The following is a 27,813-nucleotide window of genomic DNA, read 5'->3' on the forward strand; positions in this document are numbered from 1 at the left end:
ACAATGTCTTCTTCTTGGATGAACAATGTGTCTTTCTGCTGAACACTGGAGATCTCAGAACTCCAGTACTGTACGAATGCTGTAGATAAAGAGAGTGAGAAAAACACCATTATTGCTAACGGTGAAAGTAAAAACATTCAGAAATATACCTTGTGATTATTACTTTTCATGTGATATTAGTTATCAGTAAGTTACAAATGCAGCAAACTTATCTCAGATTCTACAGGCCCTTTTACACGGGATGAGTATCATTCAAAAATCGTTCAAATGAGTGAAAATAAACGATAAATGTGTAAAAGCAGCCAGTGATCAAATGACGAAGGATAAATTGTTCGCTTTTCATTTATCGTTCATTTTATGCAGGCATAAAAATAATCGTCGCCTCGTTCACTAATTCTTTGCTTTAAAACTGATCGTTCAGTCGTTCTCATTCACTTATAAAGTGAACGAATGAACCTCTTCTCATTTGAACGAGTTACCTCTGCAGTGCTCACTGCGGAAGTGCCACAGGACGGATGGCTTCCATTGACTTCAAAATCGCAGTATGCCGCAAGTTCTCATGCGCAAGCGGAAAATAGCAATCAATTTCTGCTTGTGTGCAGGAAATCGCAGATTGCCATTGCATGCTATGGGCTAGATTTGCTGCAGAATCCAGAGGCGGATTTCGCAATGCTCCAGATTTCGCAATGCAAATCTGCCCATGTGCAGGAGGCCTTAAGTTTACCTGTGTGAATAAGCCCGTAATGATTTGTTAATGATGATTTGGTATACTGAATTCTAAGGTATATCTATTATTTTTTGGCATAAATCAGTAGTACATGTAGACAAACTGTATGAAATTTTATAACTTACTAACCCCTGAATGATTCACAAAGTAGCTGTTACTGTGACAGAGCTAAATAGACTGCCAGTAAAAGTACAATACACTGCAATACAAAAGTATTGCCATATATTGTAGAAACAATGTGCCGATCAGAAGCTCAAGTACACAAGTGGGACTAAAGAAAAGTAAAACAAAAACTTTTTTGGTATATGTGTAATAGTCCCAACTATTAAAATATCACATTATCCTGCACAATGCGCATCATAAAAATAATGCATTTTTTGAGCAGCTCATAGCCAAAAAAATGAATAAAATCTGATCAAAAAGTTGTGTACACCCAAAAATGCAGCATCAATACAAGGGAAATCCATCACCTCAGGTCACAGATATAAGAGATTCCAAAAAAAATCATGCTTATATAAACCTACAATAAGCGCAACTAATCTCAATGTCATGCATATGGTAAAGTGTTACCCTATAACCGAGTATCTAGGTATCCCTGCACCCGACATGTATGTTTTGCCCTTAACCTCATCCTTGGTCCCCCAGATTTCCAGGCCCTCGGTTACGTGGTAACACTTTACTATATGCATGACATTGAGATTGGTTGCACCTATTGTAGGTTTTTGAGAACTTCTTATATGTGTGACCTGAGGTGATGTATTTCTCATGTATTGATGCTGCATTTCCTTTATGTTCTGTTTTGTAAATGCTTTTATTATATTTGTATTTCTGAATAAATCATTTTTTAATGCTAAATTTCTGCAGTCCTGTCTTGGCATTTATTTTGGGGTTTGTTATATCGGTTGATGTATAGTACTGACATTTTTGTAAAGACTATAGTTCTTCATATAGGATTCGCTTTTCAGATATAGTAGCTTTTCAGAATAAGCCGCCGTATGTGCACATAAGGAATAACCCTATATATGACTTGTATCCTGCATTTTTCACACGTTTTCCCCTCTACAGCTATATCTGTGATTTTCAGTTATTTCAGAACTAGTTTAATAAATCTCTTACTAAGCTTTGTTTTTTGCACTATGTACAAAGAAAACTACAGTTTCTGCTCCATAGCTGTCTAATTAAGGGAGAAGTGCTGCTCACTCTTCTCTTACAGCCACTTGCAGGATTGGCTTGGTAGCCATGCTAGGCTCTGCCCCCTCTGGTCCAAGACTCAGATGGGCAGAAGGGGAAACAGTGAAGGCAATCAGACTGCCAGTTGGGAGCCCTGCCACAGAGCAGAAGTAGGGGGCAGAGAAGACAGAATCGCCAGTGATACAGCTCTACAAGCATTATTTTCAGGGTAGACTCGGCTCCCTTAGTGATGCAGCGCTGACGCAGCTAGTACATGCGTTCTGTGAAGAAATAGCCCATAGCAGGGACTGTGCTTAGTGGCTAAGTCTGCCCTCTCCCTGAAGTCTGGGGAAAGATCCAAGCACCTAAGGAGCACTATAAAGGTTTTTAGTAATGCAGCAGCAGACAGAAAGGAGCAGTCCAGAGGGGCCAGCAGTAGGAGAGCAACGCAGGAGGACCAAAGGAGCCCTGATGACTGGGGCCTAAAGATGATGTCTGAGAGAGAGCAGAGGTGCCGTGGTCCCAACCTGAAGGAGCAACCAGAATGGGACTGTGATGAGGAGCAGCAGTTGAGGTTGAACCTCCCACCATGATTTTGTAACTGAGGCCAGCTTTATTAAAAATCAGCATGGACACCATGAGAGGGACAATAGTTAGTCAGTAGGCCTGCTGCAAAGCAAGGATATGGACATTAGTTTTTTGGATAGTACTGAGTTAATGGCGGCTCAAACTGCTGGTGGCATTTTGGGACACTAATTGGAATTAAGCCTCAACGTTTATGTACAATGCTTATAGAGTGTTTGCAAACTGATTCTGAATCCTGCAACTCCTGGAGGATTATTTAGTTAACAATGAATGTTGTAAAGTGATGATGCTTAACCCTTTGTGGCCAGTGGCGTAATGTATAGATAGAGTATTGAAATTGTTGCTTAATGATTAGAGATGAGCGAGCACCAAAATGCTCGGGTGCTCGTTACTCGAGACGAATTTTTCGCGATGCTCGAGGGTTCGTTTCGAGTAACGAACCCCATTGAAGTCAATGGGCGACTCGAGCACTTTTGTATATCGCCGATGCTCGCTAAGGTTTTCATTTGTGAAAATCGGGGCAATTCAAGAAAGTGATGGGAACGACACAGCAACGGATAGGGCAGGCGAGGGGCTACATGTTGGGCTGCATCTCAAGTTCCCAGGTCCCACTATTAAGCCACAATAGCGGCAAGAGTGCCCCCCCCTCCCAACAACTTTTACATCTGAAAAGCCCTCATTAGCAATGCATACCTTAGCTAAGCACCACACTACCTCCAACAAAGCACAATCACTGACTGCATGACACTCCGCTGCCACTTCTCCTGGGTTACATGCTGCCAACCCCCCCCCTCCCCACGACCCAGTGTCCACAGCGCACACCAAACTGTCCCTGCCCAGCCTTCAGCTGCCCTCATGCCACGCCACCCTCATGTCTATTTATAAGTGCGTCTGCCACAGGAAAAGCAGGCATACACTGCAGAGGGTTGGCACGGCTAGGCAGCGACCCTCTTTAAAAGGGGCGGGGCGATAGCCCACAATGCTGTACAGAAGCAATGAGAAATCCAATCCTGTGCCACCTCCATCTGGAGCTGCACACGTGGGCATAGCAATGGGGAACCTATGTGCCACACACTATTCATTCTGTCAAGGTGTCTGCATGCCCCAGTCAGACCGCGTTTTTTTATAAATAGTCACAGGCAGGTACAACTCCGCAATGGGAATTCCGTGTGCACCCACAGCATGGGTGGCTCCCTGGAACCCACCGGTGGTACATAAATATATCCCATTGCAGTGCCCATCACAGCTGATGTAATGTCGTGCTTAATGCAGGTGGGCTTCGGCCCACACTGCATGCCCCAGTCAGACTGGGGTTCTTTAGAAGTGGAAACAAATGCATTTACAACTCCGTGTGGACCCACAGCATGGGTGGGTGCCAGGAAGCCACCGGCGGTACATAACAATATCCCATTGCATTGCCCATCACAGCTGAGGTAGTAATGTCATGTTTAATGCAGGTGGGCTTCGCCCCACACTACATGCCCCAGTCAGACTGGGGTTCTTTAGAAGTGGAAACAGATGCATTTACAACTCTCTGTGGACCCACAGCATGGGTGGGTGGCAGGAACCCACCGGCGGTACATAAAAATATCCCATTGCATTGCCCATCACAGCTGAGGTAGTATTGTCATGTTTAATGCAGGTGGGCTTCGGCCCACACTGCATGCCCCAGTCAGACTGGGGTTCTTTAGAAGTGGAAACAGATGCATTTACAACTCCCTGTGGACCCACAGCATGGGTGGCTCCCTGGAACCCACCGGCGGTACATAAATATATCCCATTGCATTGACCATCACAGCTGATGTTATGTCAGCTGTAATGCAGGTGGGCCAAAAATTTATTGGATTACACTGTAGGCGAGGGCCCACAAAAATTGGTGTACCAACAGTACTGATGTACCTGAGAAACATTGCCCATGCCCAACCGAGAGGGCAGGTGAAACCCATTAATAGCTTTGGTTAATGTTGCTTAATTGGTAACTAGGCCTGGAGGCAGCCCAGTTAAAATAAAAATTGGTTGAGGTGAAAGTTTCAACGCTTTAATGAGCATTGAAACGTATAAAAATTGTTTAGAAAAATTATATGACTGAGCCTTGTGGGCCTAAGAAAAATTGCACGTTCGGCGTGATTACGTGAGGTTTCAGGAGGAGGAGCAGGAGGAGGAGGATGAATATTATACACAGATAGATGAAGCAAAAAGGTCCCCGTTTTGGATGGTGATAGAGAACGATGCTTCCATCTGCGGGTGCAGCCTACGTATTGCTTAGGTATCGCTGCTGTCCGCTGGTGGAGAAGAGAAGTCTGGTGAAATCCAGGCTTTGTTCATCTTGATGAGTGTAAGCCTGTCGGCACTGTCAATTGACAGGTGGGTACGCTTATCCGTGATGATTCCGCCAGCCACACTAAACACACTCTCTGACAAGACGCTAGCCGCAGGACAAGCAAGCACCTCCAGGGCATACAGCGCGAGTTCAGGCCACGTGTCCAGCTTCAACACCCAGTAGTTGTAGGGGGCAGAGGCGTCACCGAGAACAGTGCTGCAATCGGCTACGTACTCCCTCACCATCTTTTTACAGTGCTCCCGCCGACTCAGCCTTGACTGGGGACCGGTGACACAGTCTTGCTGGGGAGCCATAAAGCTGTCAAAGGCCTTAGAGAGTGTTTCCCTGCCTGCGCTGTACATGCTGCCTGATCTCTGCGCCTCCCCTGCTACTTGGGCCGCGGAACTGCGCCTTCGGCCACTAGCGCTGTCGGATGGGAAGTTTACCATCAGTTTGTCCACTAGCGCCCTGTGGTATAGCATCATTCTCGAACCCCTTTCCTCTTCGGGAATGAGAGTGCAAAGGCTCTCCTTATACCGTGGATCGAGCAGTGTGTACACCCAGTAATCCGTAGTGGCCAGAATGCGTGTAACGCGAGGGTCACGAGAAAGGCATCCTAACATGAAGTCAGCCATGTGTGCCAGGGTACCTGTACGCAACACATGGCTGTCCTCACTCGGAAGATCACTTTCAGGATCCTCCTCCTCCTCCTCCTCTGGCCATACACGCTGAAAGGATGACAGGCAAGCTGCATCTGTACCCTCAGCAGTGGGCCAAGCTGTCTCTTCCCCCTCCTCCTCATGCTCCTCCCCCTCCTCCTCCTCTGGCCATACACGCTGAAAGGATGACAGGCAAGCAGCATCTGTCCCCTCAGCAGTGGGCCAAGCTGTCTCTTCCCCCTCCTCCTCATGCTCCTCCCCCTCCTCCTCAACGCGCTGAGATATAGACATGACGTTGCTCTGACTATCCAGCGACATACTGTCTTCCCCCGCCTCCGTTTCTGATTCCAAAGCGTCTGCCTTTATGCTTTGCAGGGAACTTCTCAAGAGGCATAGCAGAGGAATGGTGACGCTAATGATTGCAGCATCCCCGCTCACCATCTGGGTAGACTCCTCAAATTTTCCAAGGACCTGGCAGATGGCTGCCAACCAGGCCCACTCTTCTGTAAATAATTGAGGAGGCTGACTCCCACTGCGCCGCGCAAGTTGGAGTTGGTATTCCACTATAGCTCTACGCTGCTCATAGAGTCTGGCCAACATGTGGAGCGTAGAGTTCCACTGTGTGGGCACGTCACACAGCAGTCGGTGCACTGGCAGATTAAACCGATGTTGCAGGGTCCGCTGGGTGGCAGCGTGCGTGTGGGCTTTGCGGAAATGTGCGCAGAGCTGGCGCACCTTTCCGAGCAGGTATGACAAGTGGGGGTAGCTTTTCAGAAAGCGCTGAACCACCAAATTAAAGACATGGGCCAGGCATGGCACGTGCGTGAGGCTGCCGAGCTGCAGAGCCGCCACCAGGTTACGACCGTTGTCACACACGACCATGCCCGGTTGGAGGCTCAGCGGCGCAAGCCAGCGGTTGGTCTGCTCTGTCAGACCCTGCAGCAGTTCGTGGGCCGTGTGGCTCTTCTCTCCTAAGCTGAGTAGTTTCAGCACGGCCTGCTGACGCTTGCCCACCGCTGTGCTGCCACGCCGCGTGACACCGACTGCTGGCGACGTGCTGCTGCTGACACATCTTGATTGCGAGACAGAGGTTGCGTAGGAGGAGGAGGAGGAGGGTGGTTTAGTGGAGGAAGCATACATCCCCGCAGATACCACCACCGAGCTGGGGCACGCAATTCGGGGGGTGGGTAGGACGTGAGCGGTCCCAGGCTCTGACTCTGTCCCAGCCTCCACTAAATTCACCCAATGTGCCGTCAGGGAGATATAGTGGCCCTGCCCGCCTGTGCTTGTACACGTGTCTGTTGTTAAGTGGACCTTGGCAGTAACCGCGTTGGTGAGGGGCGCGTACAATGTTGCGGGAGACGTGGTCGTGCAGGCCTGGGACGGCACATCGGGAAAAGTAGTGGCGACTGGGTACCGAGTAGCGCGGGGCCGCCGCCGCCATCATGCTTTTGAAAGCCTCCGTTTCCACAAGCCTATACGGCAGCATCTCTGGGCTGATCAATTTTGCAATGTGCACGTTTAACGCTTCAGCGTGCGGGTGCGTGGCGTCGTACTTGCGCTTGCGCTCAAACTGTGGCGCTAGCGACGTCTGGACGCTACGCTTAGAGACATTGCTGGATGGGGCCGAGGACAGCGGAAGTGAGGGTGTGGGTGCAGGCCAGGAGACGGTACTGCCTGTGTCCTCAGAGGGAGGTTGGATCTCAGTGGCAGGTTGGGGCACAGGGGGAGAGGCAGGGGTGCAAACCGGAGGCGGTGAACGGGCATCGTCCCACCTTGTGGGGTGCTTGGCCATCATATGCCTGCGCATGCTGGTGGTGGTGCCTCCCCAGCTGATCTTGGCGCGACAAAGGTTGCACACCACTGTTCGTCGGTCGTCAGGCGTCTTTGTGAAAAACTGCCACACCGTAGAGCACCTTGACCTCTGCAGGGTGGCATGGCGCGAGGGGGCGCTTTGGGAACCAGTTGGTGGATTATTCGGTCTGGCCCTGCCACTACCCCTGGCCACCGCACTGGCTCGGCCTGTGCCCACACCCTGACTTGGGCCTCCGCGTCCTCGCCCGCGTCCACCTCCTATAGGCCTACCCCTACCCCTCAGCATGGTGTATTAGCAGTAGTGCAGAAACAGAACGCTGTGATTAAATGTGCCGCTTATTGGCCTGTGGTTGGAGGCTGACTTCGTTTACGGAACCCCAGGAAATAATTTGGCGCAAGCCTGCTGTAACACTTAGCTGGCTGCGTATTTATTTGGAGAACTACTACCCCCAGCAGACACGGACCCAGAACACTGAACACAGTGACAGGCAGGCCAAATAGATTTTTTTTCAATATTTTTTTCAAAAGGACCACTGCGTATATTCAATCTATAATATATGTCTTCTGGCCCTGCCTACACAATTCTGTCCCTGCAGTGTGTCACGGAACTGCAGTGTTGCAGTGTTATTAACTGCAACAGACCGGTGATTTCAGAGCCAGGAAATAATTTAGCGTAAGCCTGCTGTAACACTTAGCTGGCTGCGCATTTATTTGGAGAACTACTACCCCCAGCAGACACGGACCCAGAACACTGAGCACAGTGACAGGCAGGCCAAATAGATTTTTTTTCAAAAGGACCACTGCGTATATTCAATCTATAATATATGTCTTCTGGCCCTGCCTACACAATTCTATCCCTGGAGTATTACTGCAGGGCGCAATGCTCTTCACGGCCGATATACCAAAAAAAAAAAAAAGTGCAACATTGCTAAAAGCAGCCTCCACAGTACTGCACACGGTTAGATGTGGCTCTAAGAAGGACCGTTGGGGTTCTTGAAGCCTACAATAACTCCTAACGCTCTCCCTGCCTCCACACTTCTGTCCCTGGACTATTACTGCAGGGTGCAATGCTCTGCACAGCCGATATACCAAAAAAAAAAAATGTGCAACACTGCTAAAAGCAGCCTCCACACTACTGCACACAGGTAGATGTGGCCCTAAGAAGGACCGTTGGGGTTCTTGAAGCCTACACTAACTCCTAACACTCTCCCTACAGCAGCTCCAACACGATACCACTGTCCCTCAGCTATCTCACAACGCATCTGAGGCGAGCCGCGGGAGGGGCCGATTTTTATACTCGGGTGACACCTGATCTCCCCAGCCACTCACTGCAGGGGGGTGGTATAGGGCTTGAATGTCGCAGGGGGAAGTTGTAATGCCTTCCCTGTCTTTCAATTGGCCAGAAAAGCGCGCTAACGTCTCAGAGATGAAAGTGAAAGTAACCCGAACATCGCGTGGTACTCGTTACGAGTAACGAGCATCTCGAACACGCTAATACTAGAACGAGTATCAAGCTTGGACGAGTACGTTCGCTCATCTCTATTAATGATGTATGTATGATGTAACATGACCGCAAGTTCCCTGGACAGTGAGAAAAAGTATAAAAGCATGGAAGATCTCAAATTGAAGTGGTATGCATCACGTAGTATGTCCTGGGTGTAAGAACGTGGCATATATGGGGTGTAAGAGTTTGAGTTCCCTATAGACTTTTATGGGCAGTATGAGTAATCATCCTCCTCTACTTACTGTTCTCAGTCTTATCTCTGTTATTAGAGACAGGCTCATTGGACAATAGGCAGTGGACAGCAAATTAGAGGGACGGACAACCCCTGGTGGCCAGTACTTTAAAATGATGTTACAGAAGAAAAATGTGATTCTAAGTAAATAAAGGGATTTTCACATTTGCTAGTTATCATATTGCATCACTAATTATATTATTATAGCTTATCATATTGCATCACTAATTATATTATTATAGGTTATCATATTGCATCACTAATAAATCATATTCACATTTGCTAGTTATCATATTGACTATCACTAGAGATGAGCGAGCATACTCGCTAAGGGCAATTGCTCGATCGAGCATTGCCCTTAGCGAGTACCTGTCCGCTCAGGAGCAAAGATTCGGCTGCCGTCGGCGGGCAGGGAGCGGCGGGGGAGAGCAGGGAGGAACGGAGGGGAGATCTCTCTCTCCCTCTCTCCCCCCGCCCCCCCCCTGCTCATGGCCGCAACTCACCTGACACCCGTGTCGGCAGCTGAACCTTTTCTTCCGAGCGGGGAGATACTCGCGAAGGACAATGCTCGATAGAGTAATTGTCCTTAGCGAGTATGCTCGCTCATCTCTAACTATCACATAAGTACAGGCTGTTTCAAATGTCAGTGACTATTTAAAAACATGGTAGGTAAATTATTCTATATTTATCTGAGGAGCAATTGAAACATACCTTTCACCTTTACGAAGCAGATCAAAACCTTTATTAATTTCATGAAACAGCAATTTGTGAGTCACCAACCCATCCACTTTGAACTTCTTAGCAATCAGATCTGATACTAGTTCAGGAACGCAGTCCTTGCTTTTAAAGCCTAAACAGAAAAAGATGATTGGTAGCTTTCTACAATATAATAAAATAGCATTTTTGTATCCTAACTATATGCGTTTGTTACCTCCAAAAATAGCTCCTTTCATAGTTCGTCCAGTAAGAAGCAAGAATGGTGAAAATGAGAGTGTTGAATCTGAAGGAGCCACTCCAACTATCACTGCGGTGCCGCAACTGAAGTGGCTGGACAGTAGTGCAGAGACCTATGTAGAAACATATGGAGAGCATTGAACTAGACATCTAAAGGGATATTCACATAAATCACATGTGGCAGATTTCTTGCAGATCAGAGAGAGAGAGAGACTCTAACCAAGTTGTGATTCTGAACAGCAAACAGCATGAACCCTATATAATCTGTCTGCAATATCTCAGGACAGGAAGAATAATTATATAGAAAATGTAACACTGTAAGTTCTCCTGATCTTATATTTTTAAATGGAACTAAAGATTTTCAAAAGTCACCGAATGGCAATGTCCCTAAGTGACCCGGCAACAGTTTCTAGTAACAACATCCTGGCCATCATTGTTCTGGAGGAGTTTACTTTTCCAAGTTTTGCATGTAAAATAGACACAGCTGGGAATAAATCATTTCCATAACATTTTTATTTTAGATTTTGTACGAACGCCAATCTTTAATTATTCTCTCAAGCTACGTGTTTTTATCCAATCTTGATTAGGCCTCGGATGCAAAACAAGCTTTAGTTTAATTATTCATTATTTCTGAGTTACAAAAATTTGTTTTTTTTTATCAAGATAGTGGATAGAAAAACTTCAATTGCCTTTGTTAAGACTTTGTTGTAAGTGTACCCTTAGGGCTTAGTCAGACAAGTGGTTTCATCATGCATGTATAGGCACGCCGGACACATGAAAAAAAAACATGTGACCAAAGCTAAAATTTGCACATAAATAGTGTGGCCCCATTGAAAGCAATGGAAGAGGATTGCCATCACAGCCACAGCAAGGGATTCCTTGTGTGTGTGGAAGGAAAGGGAGAATTCCTTCCATCAGTGACTTGCTCCTGAAGCAGATGATAGTGCTATAGACCCAGAAGCTCAGAGCAGCACTACAGGATATATGAGACCGCTACAACAAAACAAGATAGTGTGCACAGTATGGGCAATAACATTGACGAATGTCTTTGGACTGGGGAAGTACCTCCCTGAACAGACTGTGATGTACAGGTTGCAAAATGGTGTTAATGGTTACCAGTTACCTGTCAGTCAGTGAGGGACATTGGGTGTAGTACACTTAGTGAGCAATGTGACGATTCATAATGCAAAGTGTATTGTAACGGGGGACAGGGCATTTCAATCAGTGGCACTTGGTGCTAGTTTGTGTAGTGGCGTTATACGTCAGTTTAAGATTATGTGAGATGAGACCATTCAGGAGATGCATATTTGCACCAAAGGTGCGTTGAGTTTGCAAGGACTATGGGGAGTACTATAGGGATCTGTAATGAAAGGAGTTTGAAGTGTCTTGTGCAACTGAACTGATCCCCTTATATGGTAATATGTAATGTATATGGTGGCGAGAGACACTTTGGGATGAAAGGTGTATTTTAGGTTGCAGTAGAGTTATTGTCACTTACGGGAACTAATGCTGAGTTAGTATGCAACATTTAAAGTACGGCGCCCTCCTATTGAGCATAACTAGTAAACCAGTTTGTTAAGACATCGGGTCCAACCCTCTGCTCAGTGAGGGATTCCCAGACATCTCTCTGGGATGATTTAGTGATCCTGCACTGAGCAGGGGGTTGGACCCGATGACCCTGGAGGTCCCTTACAATTCTACCATTCTATGATGATGTAAAAGTTAATCAGTCACTGCCGCGCCATAATATAACACCACCACCTGCTTCAGGCTAAGGGATATTAAAGGGGTTGTCTCGCGGCAGCAAGTGGGGTTATGCACTTCTGTATGGCCATATTAATGCACTTTGTAATATACATCGTGCATTAAATATGAGCCATACAGAAGTTATTCACTTACCTGCTCCGTTGCTAGCGTCCTCGTCGCCATGGTTCCGTCTAATTTCGGGGTCTTCTTGCTTCTTTAGACGCGCTTGCGCAGATCCGTCTTCTCCCTTCGGCTCCGCTTGGCAGCATCGGCGATTTGGCTCCGCCCCCTTGTACGCATCATCACGTAGCTCCGCCCCCGTCACGTGCCGATTCCAGCCAATCAGGAGGCTGGAACCGGCACACATCATGGGGCGGAGCTACGCGATGACGCGTACAAGGGGCGGAGCCAAATCGCCGATGCTGCCGAGCGGAGCCGAAGGGAGAAGACGGATCTGCGCAAGCGCGTCTAAAGAAGCAAGAAGACCCCGAAATTAGACGGAACCATGGCGACGAGGACGCTAGCAACGGAGCAGGTAAGTGAATAACTTCTGTATGGCTCATATTTAATGCACGATGTATATTACAAAGTGCATTAATATGGCCATACAGAAGTGCTTAACCCCACTTGCTTTCGCGAGACAACCCCTTTAACACATCAATTAACATGTTATTTGACCATTCTGAGAAGTGCTTTCTCTATACAGATATTAATGACATACAATTTTAATAGCATACAAAGATGACACATGTTCCAGACATTGCTGTCACTTGCTAACTATTTTTATCCGCATGTTCCATTCTAAAAAAATAGAGCGGAGCTGTTTAAGTGACATCCACTACATGAATATTGACTTAAGAAATCCCAACTAGGTAATGTCAGTGTAAAATTTGTAAAAATGTATCTATTTACCATGATATCAGTGTTTCCAATGCACTCAAAAGCATAATGGACTCCGCCATTAGTCATTTCGTGTATCACCTCATTAATGGGATTTTTATGCTCCTTTGGGTTCACGCATTCCGTGGCCCCAAATTCTTTAGCTTTTGCAAATTTTTTGCTGTTTACATCAACTGCAATGATTCTGGACGCTCCAGCTACTTTACATCCTATAATCACAGAGAGGTCGATGCCTCCCAAACCAAATACTGCACACGTAGAGCCAGGCTCCACCTGGAACAGAGAATATAATTACAGGTTAGGAAACATTTTTTTGTGATTATTAAAAAAAAATGACAACCCTTCCAAAATTCTCCTTTTTGTTTTCCCTATAAAGTTTTGCATACACAAATGGATGTGAGGGTAAAGCCTTGTTTAAACATAATGGTAAGGCAGAAAGCCACATAACTAACACAAGAACTGCAGATGTGTAACTTAAACCATTAAAGGAATATTTACTTACTAAATTCCTTTTCAATGCAATGGCTGTGATTGGTTCATCGAGCGATGGCTCTGATTGGCTGAGCTGCGGTGCTCCAGAACCAATCAGAGCCAGCGCTTCCTGGAGGCAGGGATTTTGAACCCCTGACCAGAAAGCACTGGTGAAAACTACAAGCAAGTCTGCTGGAGCTGCAGGGGAGACATGTGGTGGAGCCGGACGGCGGCTCTAAGGTTATGTATTTAGATTTTTTTTTACTGCAGACAGGGCTTATTTTCAGGGTAGGGCTTATATTTCAAGCCCCAATGAAAATTCTGGCAATAGAGTACTACAAAGTCGTGTGACTTTGTAGCACCATGCACGACTGTTTAGTGGCACAAAATCACGATATCACCACGAGAAAATGCAGCGATATTGCACAAAACACAGGTGAAATATTGCTGCAGTTTTCTTGTGACGATATTGCTGTTGCCAGTGTAAAAGAGGCCTAAAGCTCCTGCAATGTAGCAGGAGCAGGTTGGCTTCTCAAATGTTAGACACAGCTGAGAACCCGGAGAAGAAGACAAAAGTAGTTTTTAACCACTTCTGCCTTTTCCTTTACCAGCTACATAGCGCTCAATGAGTGTTATGTAGAGAATGCAGGAAGTTGCACTGCCGTTTCCTGCACAGGACCTGGCGATCACATGATCACTAGCGACCCTGGAATGTCATAGCAGCAGGGTCTAAGCAGACACCTGAACAGTTCTGACAGTGACTACTGTCTCACTAGAGGAATGTTTTCCCATATAATTAAAGTTCCTATAGATGCTGCAGTTACAGTGAAAAAGTGTGAAATTAAAAAAAACAAAAATACTGTGAATATCCCCAGAGATTTTATAGGAAAGAAAAAAGTTACAAAAATAAGTAAAAAATTTACAGAATAACATATCTATAAAAAATAGAAAACAACCCACCGACATCCAACATAAGCCATCGTCAAATCTGCTCTGTAATCTGATATTATATATCACAACATCCAAAACAAATTGACAAACCCATTACTGTGATTTAGCTTAATGTAAATATATTAATATATTAATTTTAAAAATAAAGAACTATAAATTTCCAAAATCTTTTTTTTTTGCTTTTTGTATTACTCCTAAGGGCGCCCACCCACTGGCGATTTTTTTTTCTTTGCGTTTTTTCTCAAGAGCAATTAGAATTGAATGTACTCCTGTCCACTGGCGTTTTTTTTTGCGTTGCGTTTTTTAACATAGGAACTGTCAGTTGCATATGTGTCCTTATTTTTCTCCTAATGCACCCATGAAAGTCAATGGAAATTAATGGAAAAGCCGCGAAAACGCGGCAAAAAACGCCGCGAAAACGCTGCGTTTTTCACGCACGAAAATCGAAAACGCCAGTGGGTGGGCGCCCTAATAAAGAAAAAAAAAACAAATCTATGAAAAAAGTTATTAAAATATAGCCTTGTATGTAACTGGGGAAAAATGCAGCAAAAACAAAAATAATTTTGGCAGCATTAATTTGTGTGTGTTTGTGTTTTTTTTTCTTACTTTGAATTGGTCACTTACCTTAGCTACATTAACTGCGGATCCATATCCCGTGGAAAAGCCACAACCGATCAAGCACGCTTTATCCAGGGGTGCATCTTCATGTATCTTCACCACATTTATGTCATCTACTACAGTATATTCAGTAAATGTGCTGGTGCTGCTTAAATTATGAATCAATTTTCCCTTACAGGTAAATCTGCTGGTGTTATCTAACATCAGCCCAGCAGCTTGGCCAAATCTGTAATAAATACATTTAATAGAGATGTTTATATATAGTTTTTTTCTTTTTAAAAGCCATTTAAAGAAAATCTCCTGAAAAAGCTATTATTTACATTCTTACAATCAAAAAATGCTCATAGTGGATGATTTGGACGAATCAAAACTAAGTTCTAAAATGCCTCAATATTTACCTTGATACCGTGTTTTTCCGAAAATGAGACCCTGTCATATTAATTTTTGCCACAAAAGAGATACTAGATGTTATTTTTGGGGAATGTCTTATTTTACCTACCTAGCAGGCTTGGTCCAGGTCCCTCCCACCGGTCTCTGCAGGACCAAGCGGTTCCCGCAGTCTGAGACGCTCGTACAACATCACTTCCTGATTACAGGATTCATGAATCCCACCTCCCAGAAGTGATGGCTGTAATTGGTTCTTCAACTGCTGCTCAACCAATCAATGCAGCGTTCGATGAACCAACAACAGCCCACGCATTAGTTCATCCAGCGCTGCATTGATTGGCTGAGCCAGTTCATAAGTCCCGCCATCACGATGTGATGGCTGTTGATAAGCTGAGCAGCAGGCAAAGAACCAAACAGCCGCTGAGCAGAAGGCATTGTGGAAGAGGAGCAGTGGTCGAAGTGGAGAAGTGGTGATTGTGGAGCAACGGTCGTTGCGGAGGCGGGATCTATGACTTCCTTGAAACAGGCTCAGTGAATTCATAATTCCCACCTCCACAACGCGATGGCTGTTAATTTGCTGAGCAGCGGTCGAAGAACCAATCAATGCAGCACTGGATGAACCAATGCCATAGCTGTGATTGGTTCATCGAGTGTTGCATTGATTGACTGAGCAGTGGTCAAAGAACAAATCACAGCAATCGTTTCTTGGAGACGGAATTTATGAATACCATAACCAGAAAGTGATGTTGTATGAACTCCGAGGACTGTAGGAATTGCGTCAGCTCTGGAGAGCAGGTTATGAGAGGTAATTGGACCGAGCCTGCTAGGTAACGTATTCATTTTTTTAAAAATGTAGTGTAACTAAGGCTTATCTCCGGGGTAGGGCTTATATTTTAAGCCACCCCTGAAAATCCTGAAAAAAATCAGGGTAGGGCTTTTTTGCGGGATATGTCTTAGTTTTGGGGAAACACGATAGATAAATGAAGCCAAGCCAGTTGGATTGCTTATGCTATATTACGACTACTACTAGTACAATACTACTACTAAATATAATAATGATACACAAAAACATACTGAGTTTTGCAGCACATGTTACTTTTAGGTTCAACACAGCCTCTGCATTCTCCACACTGAGAGAGAAACAATGGTATTACTTTGTCTCCTAGAATAAGAAAACATTGTTTAAAACTTTTATCATCAGGCATACAGTCCTTAAATAAATGCTAAATGGCGATATTTAAAAATGGAAGTAACCCGCGTAGGCTCTGCTATCATGAGTGACACTACCACCATGACTTTTGTTTTCATAGATACCTTGATGTATCAGTCTTGCAACAGATTTTAATAGACCATGAAGTATCCCACTGACTGTAACACTGGTTTTAAAATCAATAAATATGCCCTTACCCATTCTTTTTTATTGTATGAGGAAAATCTGTGAATGGCCTACTTTAACCGGATGGGCTTTAATCCCGTGCGATAGTAAAAGTACGGTGCAGGATTAAAGCTACTGCAATCAAGCAGAGTCAGATTGAATATATGGATGTAAGTGATTACTGAGGACCCGGAGGTGAAGGATTTTCTAACTGCTTCTGCCTTCTCTTTTGTGGGCTACATCGCGTTCAATGAGAGCAATGTAGTAATAGAAAAAGCAGAAGTGCTGCTTCCACTATTCGACCTGGTGATCACGTGATTTCCAGCTGCAGGGTCCGAGCAGAACCTGATCAGCTCTATTAGTGACTATTGTCATTTCAAGGGGATGTTTTCCCCTGTAATAGGGGCTTTTATGGATGTCCTAGTTACAGTGAAAAAGTGTCAAATAGAAAGAAGAAATGACAGCGTGAATGACCCCTAGAGGTCTTATACAACGTCATGAGGGACATAGATATTAAAAAAATTGTTCCAAAATTTTTTTTAGAAATTACAGGATAAAATAAAAAAAAAAATATATATATATATAGAGAGAGAGAAAACAAGCTACTGCAGGTGCCAACCTAAACCATCGCTATAAATTATATATCAAAATGTCCGAAATGAAATGGGGAACCCATTGCTGTATCTAATCGTAAATGACATAAATATACTAATTTTAAAAATAAACAAATATAGATTTAAAAAAAACTTTTTACCCGAAATAAAACAAAATGGAAAAGAATTCAGTGAAAAAAAGATATTTAAAAAATAGCCCTTTATGTTACAAAAAATGCAACAAAAATATTTTTGGTAGCTGAAAAAAGAAAAATAGGGTCTTAAAACCACCACATGGGGAAAATCCCTAAAAAGTGTCTGTCAGGTCCTTAAGTGGTTAATAAACTGTACTTAACCACAAATATTCAATGCTGAAATGTGTTTTCTGAAACTTAAATATTGATGGCCTCTCCTATGTTTGATTGTTGCAGGTCCAACCCTCATTTTGTGAGACTTACCAGGCTTGACAGTAGTCACTCCATCCCCAACACTTTCCACTATACCAGCACCTTCGTGACCTAAAATCAGTGGATACTTGCTGTCTTGAATTAACCCTTCTATTATGTGGTCATCTGATCGACATATTCCAGTAGCAATTATCTACTCAAAAAAAGACAAGTATAACACTGTCAGCGAGTCATTTTGAAGACAGTATATGTAGTTATGGTACTTAAAGGGGTTGTCCGGCCACACAGGGTAAAAATTTTTATAATGCTGCTGCTTTCCTTTCAGTAAAGATAGTAACAGACAGCATACAGGGGCTCAAACCGGCCGGCAGATCAGCTGCAATGTCAGTTTCTTACCTTAGATTCTGATCTTCACTGCAGCTTTCAAAGATGGCGCCTCTGTGCTGCCTTCTCACATGCTCTGCGCTCTCCCTCCTCTGTGTGCGCGCTCCCGATGGTAGTAAGAGACATTAAAAGGCAGGATTTCCCTCAGCTCACGTCCTAGCCCCGCCCACGACACGCCCACCTCTATTGAACTGCTCTACATTCTCTCCCCGCCCAGGCCCCGCCCCCTGCTGCATACTATAATCAGAGGGGGTGTGGCCAGGGGAGACTGCATTATACACTCATGGTTCACGATAAAATCGTACCATGAGTGTAAACAGCAGCACTATGTATAGTGAATGGAGAGGGGCTGGGGAGAGCCGAGAGAGAACTCTCCTGCACCCCCCACTGCAAGGCTACCTACTGCCCCCCCACCCTGCTAAAGTGAAACAAAACATTTCCCCACACTCACATGCCCTCATAGTGCCCCTCCCACAGCGACCCACCCCTCACAATGACCCCCCCACAGTGCACTCTCCCACAGTGCCCCCCTCATGATCCCCCACAGTGCCACAAACAGTGCCCCTACAGTACCCCCTACACATGCCCCCCAGTGTCACCCCTACAGTGCCCTCCAAAGTAGCCCCCCTCATTCCCCCCAACCACAGCATTCTCCACAGTCCCCCCTCAACAGTGCCCCCCCCAGTATTCCCCCCCCCCCACAGTGCCCTCCGCAGTACCCTCCCTACACATGCCACCCCCCCAGAGTCCCCCCCACTGCACTCCAAAGTAGCCCCCCTCCACATGCCCCCCATCCACAGCGTCCCTATACAGTGCCCCCCCTGTGACCTCCCCCACAGAGTCCCCCTTTACAGTGCCCACACACAAGTACACTAGCAGCACCCCCCCCCTCCCCCCTCCCCCCGGGACTTCTGACAGCCGGGTCTCCTGACATTGCACACACACACATCACTGCCGCTCGCTCCCGCCCCCTCCTCCCCCCCCCGGGACTTCTGACAGCCACTTGCACACATCCATCCATCCATCCATCCTCCCCCCTTTTTTATCCTATTTAAGAATATACTCACAATGTTCGTTTTGGGATGTTAGACCGTTTTCAGTTTTTTTCATGTATTCTGTGCTCTTTCAGAAGCACCCCTGTTCTGCAAACTGTACACCCACGACAATTACATAGATTTTATTCTTGATGAGACAATATTTGCTTCATGAAACTGTTTCTTTAAAATTTTGTATCTCCAGGTCATCGGCAAAATGGCAAGATGGTGCGGGGTGTTGAAAGGCAGAGTCGGTCCCTCATGGTACTTAGCAATCCCATAGCATATAAAGCTCTCACGGAATGGAAGTAGGTTGAGTGGCGCAACAGTATTCTTCATTCCAAACACCAGGTCACTGCATAGAGACACTTCTCGTCAAGGGCATGGTCAGGTGCAGGAACACTACTAATGACAGTAAAGCAAGACTCCAGCACTTCTGTGGATTGCAGCATAAAAACAACATTTTATTTATATATCATGAATTAAAAACATCTTCCAAAGTTATGCTAATTCATGATATGTATATAAAATACTGTATTTATGCTGGAATCCACAGAAGTGTTGGAGTCTTACTTCTAGTGAGCAGCAGTATTTGGTCCGGGCAGATGGGAGAAAGTTAACTTTAAGAGGGATGCTGTAAATTTCTGAGACCGAGCGCTGCTGAACCAAGCAGTGTGACGGAGCTAGAAGCAGATTGAACAAGACGTTGCTTCTTTACTAGAGCTCTGCACCATCACTCGCGAAGCTGAGCACTGAAGCTCGGTCAATTGCTTGCCATAAGAAAGGGCCATTGTTTGTACATTGTTGGTTCTTCTAAATAAGTTACATTTCTTCAAGCAAGTATGTGGTCTATCTAAAAAAAAATTGTCTTTTTTGCCCATAGCAACCAATCACAAAGCAGCCTTCATTTTACCATGAGAAATGAAAGCTGTACTGTGATTGGCTGCTGTTGTTAACAAAGACTGTTTCATAAAAAGCTTTATAAATCTCCTGCCATGTTTCTTCTGTTGGCAAAGAGGTCACCTGTGTATCAATTATCTTGTTTGTCCTGTGAAGGCAGGAAACTTTAAGGCTTTTTGGGATTACTCTACCTTAAGCGGCACTCCCCATGTATAGAATAGTCTTCCCATCAGATAGTCCACTAACCTCCTCTCTGTTTCCAGCCCTGTGTTCAATACATGCCTTGCATTCTCCTACTTCATTGAGGTCAATTTCTCCTTTAGCTGGTGTTCCACCTCAATAGTAGAATTTTGTAGATCTCTTTTCCAAAAAAAGCAGACTCTTAATGTGCATTATTCCCACAATTGTGTCACCCTGCTTTTTTATTCCACAATCTTCTCAAGCATAGGGTGTATCTACTCTCACTGCCAGAGACTGAGGTGATGTACGCCTCTATTAAGAAGAATATGGATAGAGGCTTCATCCAGGAATTTTCCTATACAGCTCAGCTGTATTCTTTTTTGTTGAAAAAGTACAGATCTTTTAGTCTGTGCACTGATTACTGATGCCTTAAAAAGATAGTCATAAAGGATAAGTGTCCACTTCCATTTATTTTAGAGCTGTTTGATTGTATTAAGGGAAACTGCTGCTTCACCATATTAGATCTATGGGGAGCCTTCAAACTAACTTGCATTTAAAAAGGAGACAAGTGAAAAACCGCCTTCAATACCCAGGATTGCACTATGAATATCTATTGGTGGCAATCGGTCTCTACAATGTTCACATTTTCCAAAAGTTCTTGAAAAAAATCTTTATAGATGATAATTTTTAGTATGTCTTAGTCTACTTGTACAGGGCATTCTAATATATTCCAAGGATGTGAAGACCAATCGACTGCCTATCTGCTCTATGTTGCTATAGCTATTAGGTAATTTCTTGTATGCCCAGTGGGAGAAGGGCTTATTTGAGAAACAAGAGCTTCCTTTCCTGGTTTACATCATTAGTTCTGGGGAAATGTATCCTGAAATAGTTTTTGCATTTTTTAACTCACTGCAATCTGTGGGTCTCAAAACTCTTCAGAGATTTCTTAAATTCACAATGCATTGCTTCCAGTTTATCCAGAACCGCTCTCAGAATGTGTTGTTCCTCAGAGTTCTAATGTGAAAAGGTGTGAATGCCTTGGATTAGCCAACTCTTGTGGTGCATTTTCTGGACTCTAATTGGCCATTATTTCTGGGGCCTGAGGCCTCCTTGCTTGAAATTGTTGCTTTTTTCTCCAAGCAGTTGAGATAGAATAAGTACCTTGCTTAAGGCTTATTCGCTAAGAAATTCTCTCCCTCAGACAGGATTGACTCCTTTGAGCTACTAAGCAAGTTGACGCCTTGTTCCCTGCTCCAGCATCTTCCTCTTGTTTTTGCAGCAAACCTACTGGAACTGCACAAGTTGTAATGCACTCAAGATTATCTATGCTTTAGTTGTACAGGTTCTGACAGATGAGCTCAAGGCCGTGATCAGACTCAACAGTGTATTATTCCCTGTTCCTTATTACTTTCGTCAATGTAAACACAGAGTATCACAACCAAAATTGCAAATTAAGGAGCAGGTACATTTGCCACATATGGAGCCTATCAAGCTCTGAGTGTGAAAAAGATGGGATGCTTTTTTGATCCATAGGTTGCACATGCAGGAACTTGTAGGCCTTAATTATGAATATAAGTGTCAAGTACAGAACAGAGAAGGGACAATACCCATCGATCCCGCCTATGTCCCCGACCACTCAGAATATAGGCTGATTTGCATTCAGCTTTCCCGGGGGGGGGGGGAGTCCTGCCCCTTGCAGACCGAAAGCACAAATCACAACCTGATCCGCTCTAACGCACTCCAGTGCTGTACAATGCCCACTCAAATACACGCTGCCACCACCAGTTTATTACAGGGAAACTGGAACGCAGACTTACAAATTATGACCACAATCTTCAGAGTTATGATTCGTTTTAAAACGGACAAGGCATACTAATCAATTGAAGATTTATTCTAGAAAAAGACTAGCAGTGTAAAGTATTTATGTACAAAAGTATACAGAAAAAAGGTTGTTACATGGTAGTATAAGGAAGTACAGTATTATATACACACTCAGACAGTATTTTAAAATAAACAGGGGAAATTGAAAGAAACTTACTAAATTTTGGGATACACGGCCAAAAGGGCCTGTTCAGCCAAGTTCCCAGAAACAACGAGACAGTCCCTATACCGCAGCATATCTTAGAGGATCTGCTAAGGGGGGTTTGTGTAGCTCCAAATTATAAAGCATCCCTCAGAACACTCCTCCCCCTTCCCCCTCTGATGTCATTCAGGAGGGTTTGGGTTGAGTCCTGTAACCCCTGTGAAAAAGTCATACATTTTCATTTCCCCCATATCTCGGCGTGAGGCCCTCCGATCAGGAATATAGGCCTGGCATATTTCTATTCATGATTTCATCTATTTTCTGATGTCAAGCATGACAAGCAAATTATAACCAGGTAGAATAGTAGTAGTTTGAGGGGGTTACTGAGCTTGTACCACAACATGTGTATATGCATTTTGTTCAGCTGGCCTGCCAAATTCTGAAAATGTAATTCATATCGGGCTGGGACCTATACACGACCAAATGTTCTTATTGCGGATTCCTCCTAATCTGAATTTTTGGCTCCAGGGTGTCTGCCAGAGCCCTCTGCTAGATGAATGGTTTTTCTAAGACTTCATTAACAAATGCATGGTCAATACAACCCAAATTCTTCATGCTAATACTACCCAACAAATACAGGTGTGAGAGAAAGAAAAAGGGGGTTATTTACACCACAGCACAGCTCTTGTCTAGGGAAGGTGAGGCAATGCTTTTCTACATGCAAATATGAACAGGCAGGGCGGAGCTGAGAAAATTCTAGAACAGCATTCCAACTATTCCAGAGATTATACAGAGGAAAAAAAATATATGTCTAAGGGCAGAAACATAGAACAAAATGGCTGACAACCTAACAGTCTCTATATCACAATAAGGGCTTATTCAGACGACCGTATATCGGCTGGGTTTTCACGCCTGGCCGATATACGGTGTCCTTGTCTGCAGGGGGAGAAGGATGGAAAAGCCAGGAGCAGGAACTGAGCTCCCACCGCCTCTCCGCCCCTTGCCACTGTTTGCAATAGGAGGGGTGAGACGGGGCGGAGCTAAGTAACGGCACTTAGCCCCGCCCCTGCCCCTTCCATTGCAAATAGTGGCAAGGAGCGGGGAAGGGGCGGGAGCTCAGTTCCTGCTCCTGGCTTTTCCATCCTCTCCCCCTGCAGACAAGGACACCGGATATAGTCTCGGCATGAAAACGCAGCTGATATACAGTCGTCTAAATAAGCCCTAAGGTATTACATTTATTTAAAATAATAGGGTTATCCCTATTATTTTTTTCAGATACAATAATGGAATTATGATCTCTAACATCCCTAACATGTGACAGTGGGTTGTTTCTGTCTTAACCTGTACTGAACCAGCCCTTAAGCCAATAAGATATAGAAAACTGAGCTTTGCACTCTACTTTAGGTTAGATTATGTACAGCAGAATGACCTCTACACACTGCAGCAGTTAACTGAGGGTGAAACTCCTACAAGTGTCAAGCTTTAATCATGGAATCTGAGACTGATTCTCATTTCCAGGCTCTGATCTTCCCTGTTGAATCCACTAATATATAAATCCCTTGTTGTTGGGGGTAACATATTTATCTAATGCACTGAATTTACATTTGTTAACTTTTAACAAAATTCTCTTAGAAAAAAAGAAATTTAAGAATAAAATTCTTACCTTTATTCGGACTTCATGGGCCTTTGGTGGGGCAACTTCAATCTCTTCAATCTTTAGTGGTTGATGTGGCCCCCACAGCACAGCAGCTTTGCATTTAATAACCTAAACATTGTAAACATAACAATTTGGCCATAAAGACATGAAAGATTTTCTCAAGGTCTACTGTGTAGTGATATTTATACATTACACAGTATATTTCACTATCCCATTCCCTATAACTGCAGTATATCATTGATGAAAGGGTTACAAAGCATGGTGTATGGGGTAATGTTAGGGGGTAAAGTTACAGTCAATGTTTGACCCTTTAACCGACCTAGCAACATGACCACGGATATAGTAGAAAGTTGACACTATTGAGACAGCTTTTTATCTCCCAGATGAGAGATTATTTACATATTCCTTGTCCCAGGGAGCATTGCCTGGCCTATAAGGCTTCAACACCATTTGGTGGTCTCTATAATGGGAAAGATTATTCCCCAGAGTAAAGATCGCGATATGCTACAACTTAGAAAGCAACTCTAGTTGCAGTTGCAATTATTCACTAGGAATACCTTCACGTTTTATCCCAGTCAGCATGACTTAGTGGCAGAGGGGTGACCCACCAACCTCACAGATTTATCTCAGAGTATAATTTACTCCACAAAATAAATTGTACCAGAAATCTACTCCAGTTTATAGATTTTTTTTTTACTAGCGCATGGACATCCAAATGTATTCAGAGGTGTGTCTCTAAATATATTTGGCTCACCTTTCACCAATGAGGTTAATATGAATACACCATAAAAAGATGTATGTATTCCATAATGGTACCAGCACAAACTGCAGGACGTCCTGCAAAAAATGAACCCTCGTGCAACTATGTTGACAAAAAAATTTAAAAGTTATTGTGTGCAGAAGATGGTGACAGAAAATAAAAAAATAATAAAAAATAAATGTCTTAGAAAAAATAAAAGTGGTAAAAGAAAAAAAAACTATAGAAATTTGGTATCACTAAACATACTTATTCATAGACAAAGTTATGTCACTTTTTTGCAGTTTGTACGCCGTAGAAACAAGACGCACTGAAAGATGGGAGAATTTCGGGTTTGTTTCCATTTCACTCCGCTTAGAATTTTAAAAAAGTTTTTCAGTCCATTATACGGTACGCTAAATAGCACCATTGAAAAATACAACTCTTTCTGCAAAAAACAGGCCCTCATACAGCGACGTCGATGAATAAATACAAGAGTTACAATTTTTTAAAAGGGGGAGGAAAAAATGAAAATGGAAAAAAAGGGCTGCATCCTTAAGGGGTTAAACAAATGAGAACACGATGCTATGTATATTTTTTTCATTTGTCAGCTGTTATCTATCTGGCTTCTTCCACTTTTGACTAAAAGTACAAGGCTAATGCAGAGGCGTAACTTGAAGCTTTTGGGCCCCAATGCAAAATCTGTAACAGGGCCCCCAACTATAATGCTTTATTCATAGTACAGGGCTCCCTATATGGAGAAGAGAGGCATTATGGGCCCCCTAAGGGTCCTGGGCCCGGGTGCAACCGCATCCCCTGCATCCACTATAGTTACACCCTGGGCTAATGCATAAACCTCTCCCAGTATCTTAAATCATTCAAATACTTCAACTAATGTACAATCCGCTTTTCTGAGAAATTTTCTTGGCATTTCACAGCTGATACAAATGTATAATTATTCACTTCTAATTACTTGCAGGACTCTTCAATTCTTGCATTCAGTTCTACATACACCTAACTTTCTGGCAAGAGAATGAAAATAAATCACTGTAGATGTGAAACTAAATACCTTCCCTCCTGTCCAGAAAGGGCAGAATAAACCTAATGCCAGATTTCCTTAAAAAGGTCTTGCAATAGAGGACAACTTTTTAATTTTAAGCAGAATACATTTTTAAGAAGTTGGCCCATCCGGACAATACTTTCTTAGATCGAACCCACCTTAGTAATCAACTGATTGCCATGGGTCAGGTTATTCTAACTTCTGAATACTAGCTGTTCAGGACTGGGAAAGGTTCATGCCAGCATTCATTTCCCCTGCATTATCGTTCATGCTGGTGAAGAATGGAGGCCACCGGACTATTATATTACTGAATGCAAGGGTCCCGGTGGTGAGGTCCCCAGCAAGCAAACACACTTAGGCCATGCTCACCCGACCGTACATCAGTAGGCTGCATAAAAATCAAAGCTCTTTATCGGCGCAGGGAACTGCGTATCGATGCGGTTTTGCCTGCACATGAATAACGTACTTTACGCACTCTGTGCTGCACTGTCTTCCTGGTTTCCTCTTTTTTTTAACTTCCTTATCATGTTTCTTAGCAGCGTGCGTATGTATTGCATTCCAAATGCACCCATGGAATACAATAGGGCTGCACACGCGTAATACATAGTAAAATAGAGCATGCAGCTACTTTTACCCGCATAATATACACAAGTGTGAATGGAACAATGAAAATTAACACGAGCAACACTGCTAAGCAGGGGTATTGCTAGAATCTCAAAATATTAGGCACAGGCTAAATGCAGGTAGACACATTCCAAAATTTGTAAAAGGGCCCCCAACCATTTATTCGTTATTTATAATACTGCTGTTTTCTTATGTGATAGAGGGCATTTTGGCACCCCTAAGGCTCCAGGGACCAGTAGCGACTGCAACCTCTGCACCCCCTATAGCTACACCCCTGAGATAGTAATAGAAACTACACAGATTAACTAGAGATGCATATTAAACAAATGAGAACACGGTGCTCTCTATATTCCTACACTTGTCAGCTGTTATCTATCTGGCTTCTTCTACTTTTATCTGTGTACAAGCACTTCTCTATGAGTTGCATTTGTAAAGATCACCTTTAACAGTGTTCCAAACCTCTATATCTACGTTCTAACACATTATGCCACAATACATTGTAGTATTTCTTACTTTCCCAGTTGTATCCATCGCGACTCAGAGTTGGGTAGTTTCTGGAGAACTGTTATTTGCACAGTAGCACACAGGACTATAAGTACAAGGCAAACACAAACCCTTCCCAGTATTTGTAAATCATTCCAATACTTCAACTAATGTACAACCCACTTTTCTGAAAACTTAGTTGCTTTCCCTCCTGTCCAGAAATGGCAGAATAAGGCCCTATTTACAGGACGTCCGAAAATCGCGACCATCTGAAACATTGGATTTCAATGCATTCGTTCGAATTAGCGATGTTTAGCAGTGTAAAATTGGCCGTCCGGAAAAGACAGCACATATGCTGCTGAATCCGGCGGCCGAATTCGGACGCAACCGACAAAGATAGGTCTTGCCCTATCTTTTGGCCAGAATACGCTGGCGGCTCTCACAGACTCTCATAGACTTGTGATGGGTGATGAAGTGCATTAACAAGTGCTAATACACACAAAAATAGAGCATTAGAAACGTCACATTCAAGCGCTAGTCTGCGAAGCCCCATTACAATCAATGGAGACGTTGTACTACGATTAGCGCAGCGTTTGAAATGCCATGCTAATCGGGGTGCAAAGCGGGCTGTCTGAAAGTTGCCTTTATAGTAAGAAAGCCTCTTTAACATTTACAAATCATACAATACAAAATAAACATATAACAAAGAAACAATAAATTGAAAAAGTCTAGAAAGTCTGATTTTTTTCTTGCCATGACTGAAAGTGCAATTAGTTTCATTCAGGGCACAGGTTCAACTCAGTGCATGACTTGGTTAACTCAGTGCATGACTTAGTTCAACACAGTGCATGACTTAGTTCAACACAGTGCATGACTTGAACATTACAGGTTTGTGCACAGTTGAGGTTACCACAGGTCAGGCATAGTTAGACTGCAATAAATACTTCTATATACTTGAAAGGCACAACCTATTATAAACTGTGCTCTAAAGCATTCTCATTGCAGATTTTTCCCAGGCTTAGGGCGCCCACCCACTGGCGTTTTTTTACCTGCGTTTTGCGTTTTGCGTTTTTCCTGCACAGGCATAGAGATAACATGTGTTCCTGTCCACTGGCGTTTTTTTTGCATTGCGTTTGCGTTTTTAACATAGGAACTGTCAGTTGCATATGTGTCCTTATTTTTCTCCTAATGCACCCATGAAAGTCAATGGAAATTAATGGAAAAGCCGCGAAAACGCCGCGAAAAACGCCGCCGCCGCCGTTTTTTTCCCGCGGAAAACGCAAACGCCAGTGGGTGGGCGCCCTTAATATGCCATGCC

At 44.0% G+C, this 27,813-nt stretch overlaps 1 protein-coding gene across 1 annotated transcript; it reads right to left on the reverse strand.

Annotated features, from left to right (window-relative positions):
- On the reverse strand, positions 1-26,606 carry LOC136573617 (alcohol dehydrogenase 1-like). The gene is made up of 9 exons (XM_066574889.1): positions 26,526-26,606; positions 23,599-23,700; positions 17,466-17,607; positions 16,114-16,201; positions 14,659-14,878; positions 12,625-12,885; positions 9,944-10,079; positions 9,724-9,862; positions 1-79 (listed from the first exon to the last, which is right to left on the reverse strand). The coding sequence occupies exons 1-9, from the start codon at positions 26,541-26,543 to the stop codon at positions 55-57; spliced, it is 1,131 nt and encodes a 376-aa protein (XP_066430986.1). The 5' UTR covers positions 26,544-26,606; the 3' UTR covers positions 1-54.
- Positions 26,607-27,813: the final 1,207 nt, after the last annotated feature.

The sequence above is a fragment of the Eleutherodactylus coqui genome, chromosome 7 (assembly GCF_035609145.1).
Source record: "Eleutherodactylus coqui strain aEleCoq1 chromosome 7, aEleCoq1.hap1, whole genome shotgun sequence".
In the NCBI taxonomy this organism is placed as follows: domain Eukaryota; kingdom Metazoa; phylum Chordata; class Amphibia; order Anura; family Eleutherodactylidae; genus Eleutherodactylus; species Eleutherodactylus coqui.

What these genes read in the sequence shown, in the direction of transcription:
- LOC136573617 (XM_066574889.1), bottom strand. An exon ending in CCCATGAAGTCCGAATAAAG is followed by an intron (nt 17,608 to 23,598) that starts GTAAGAATTTTA and finishes TTTTTTGAGTAG; the next exon opens with ATAATTGCTACTGGAATATG. An exon ending in CTGCTTCGTAAAGGTGAAAG is followed by an intron (nt 80 to 9,723) that starts GTATGTTTCAAT and finishes CTTTATCTACAG; the next exon opens with CATTCGTACAGTACTGGAGT.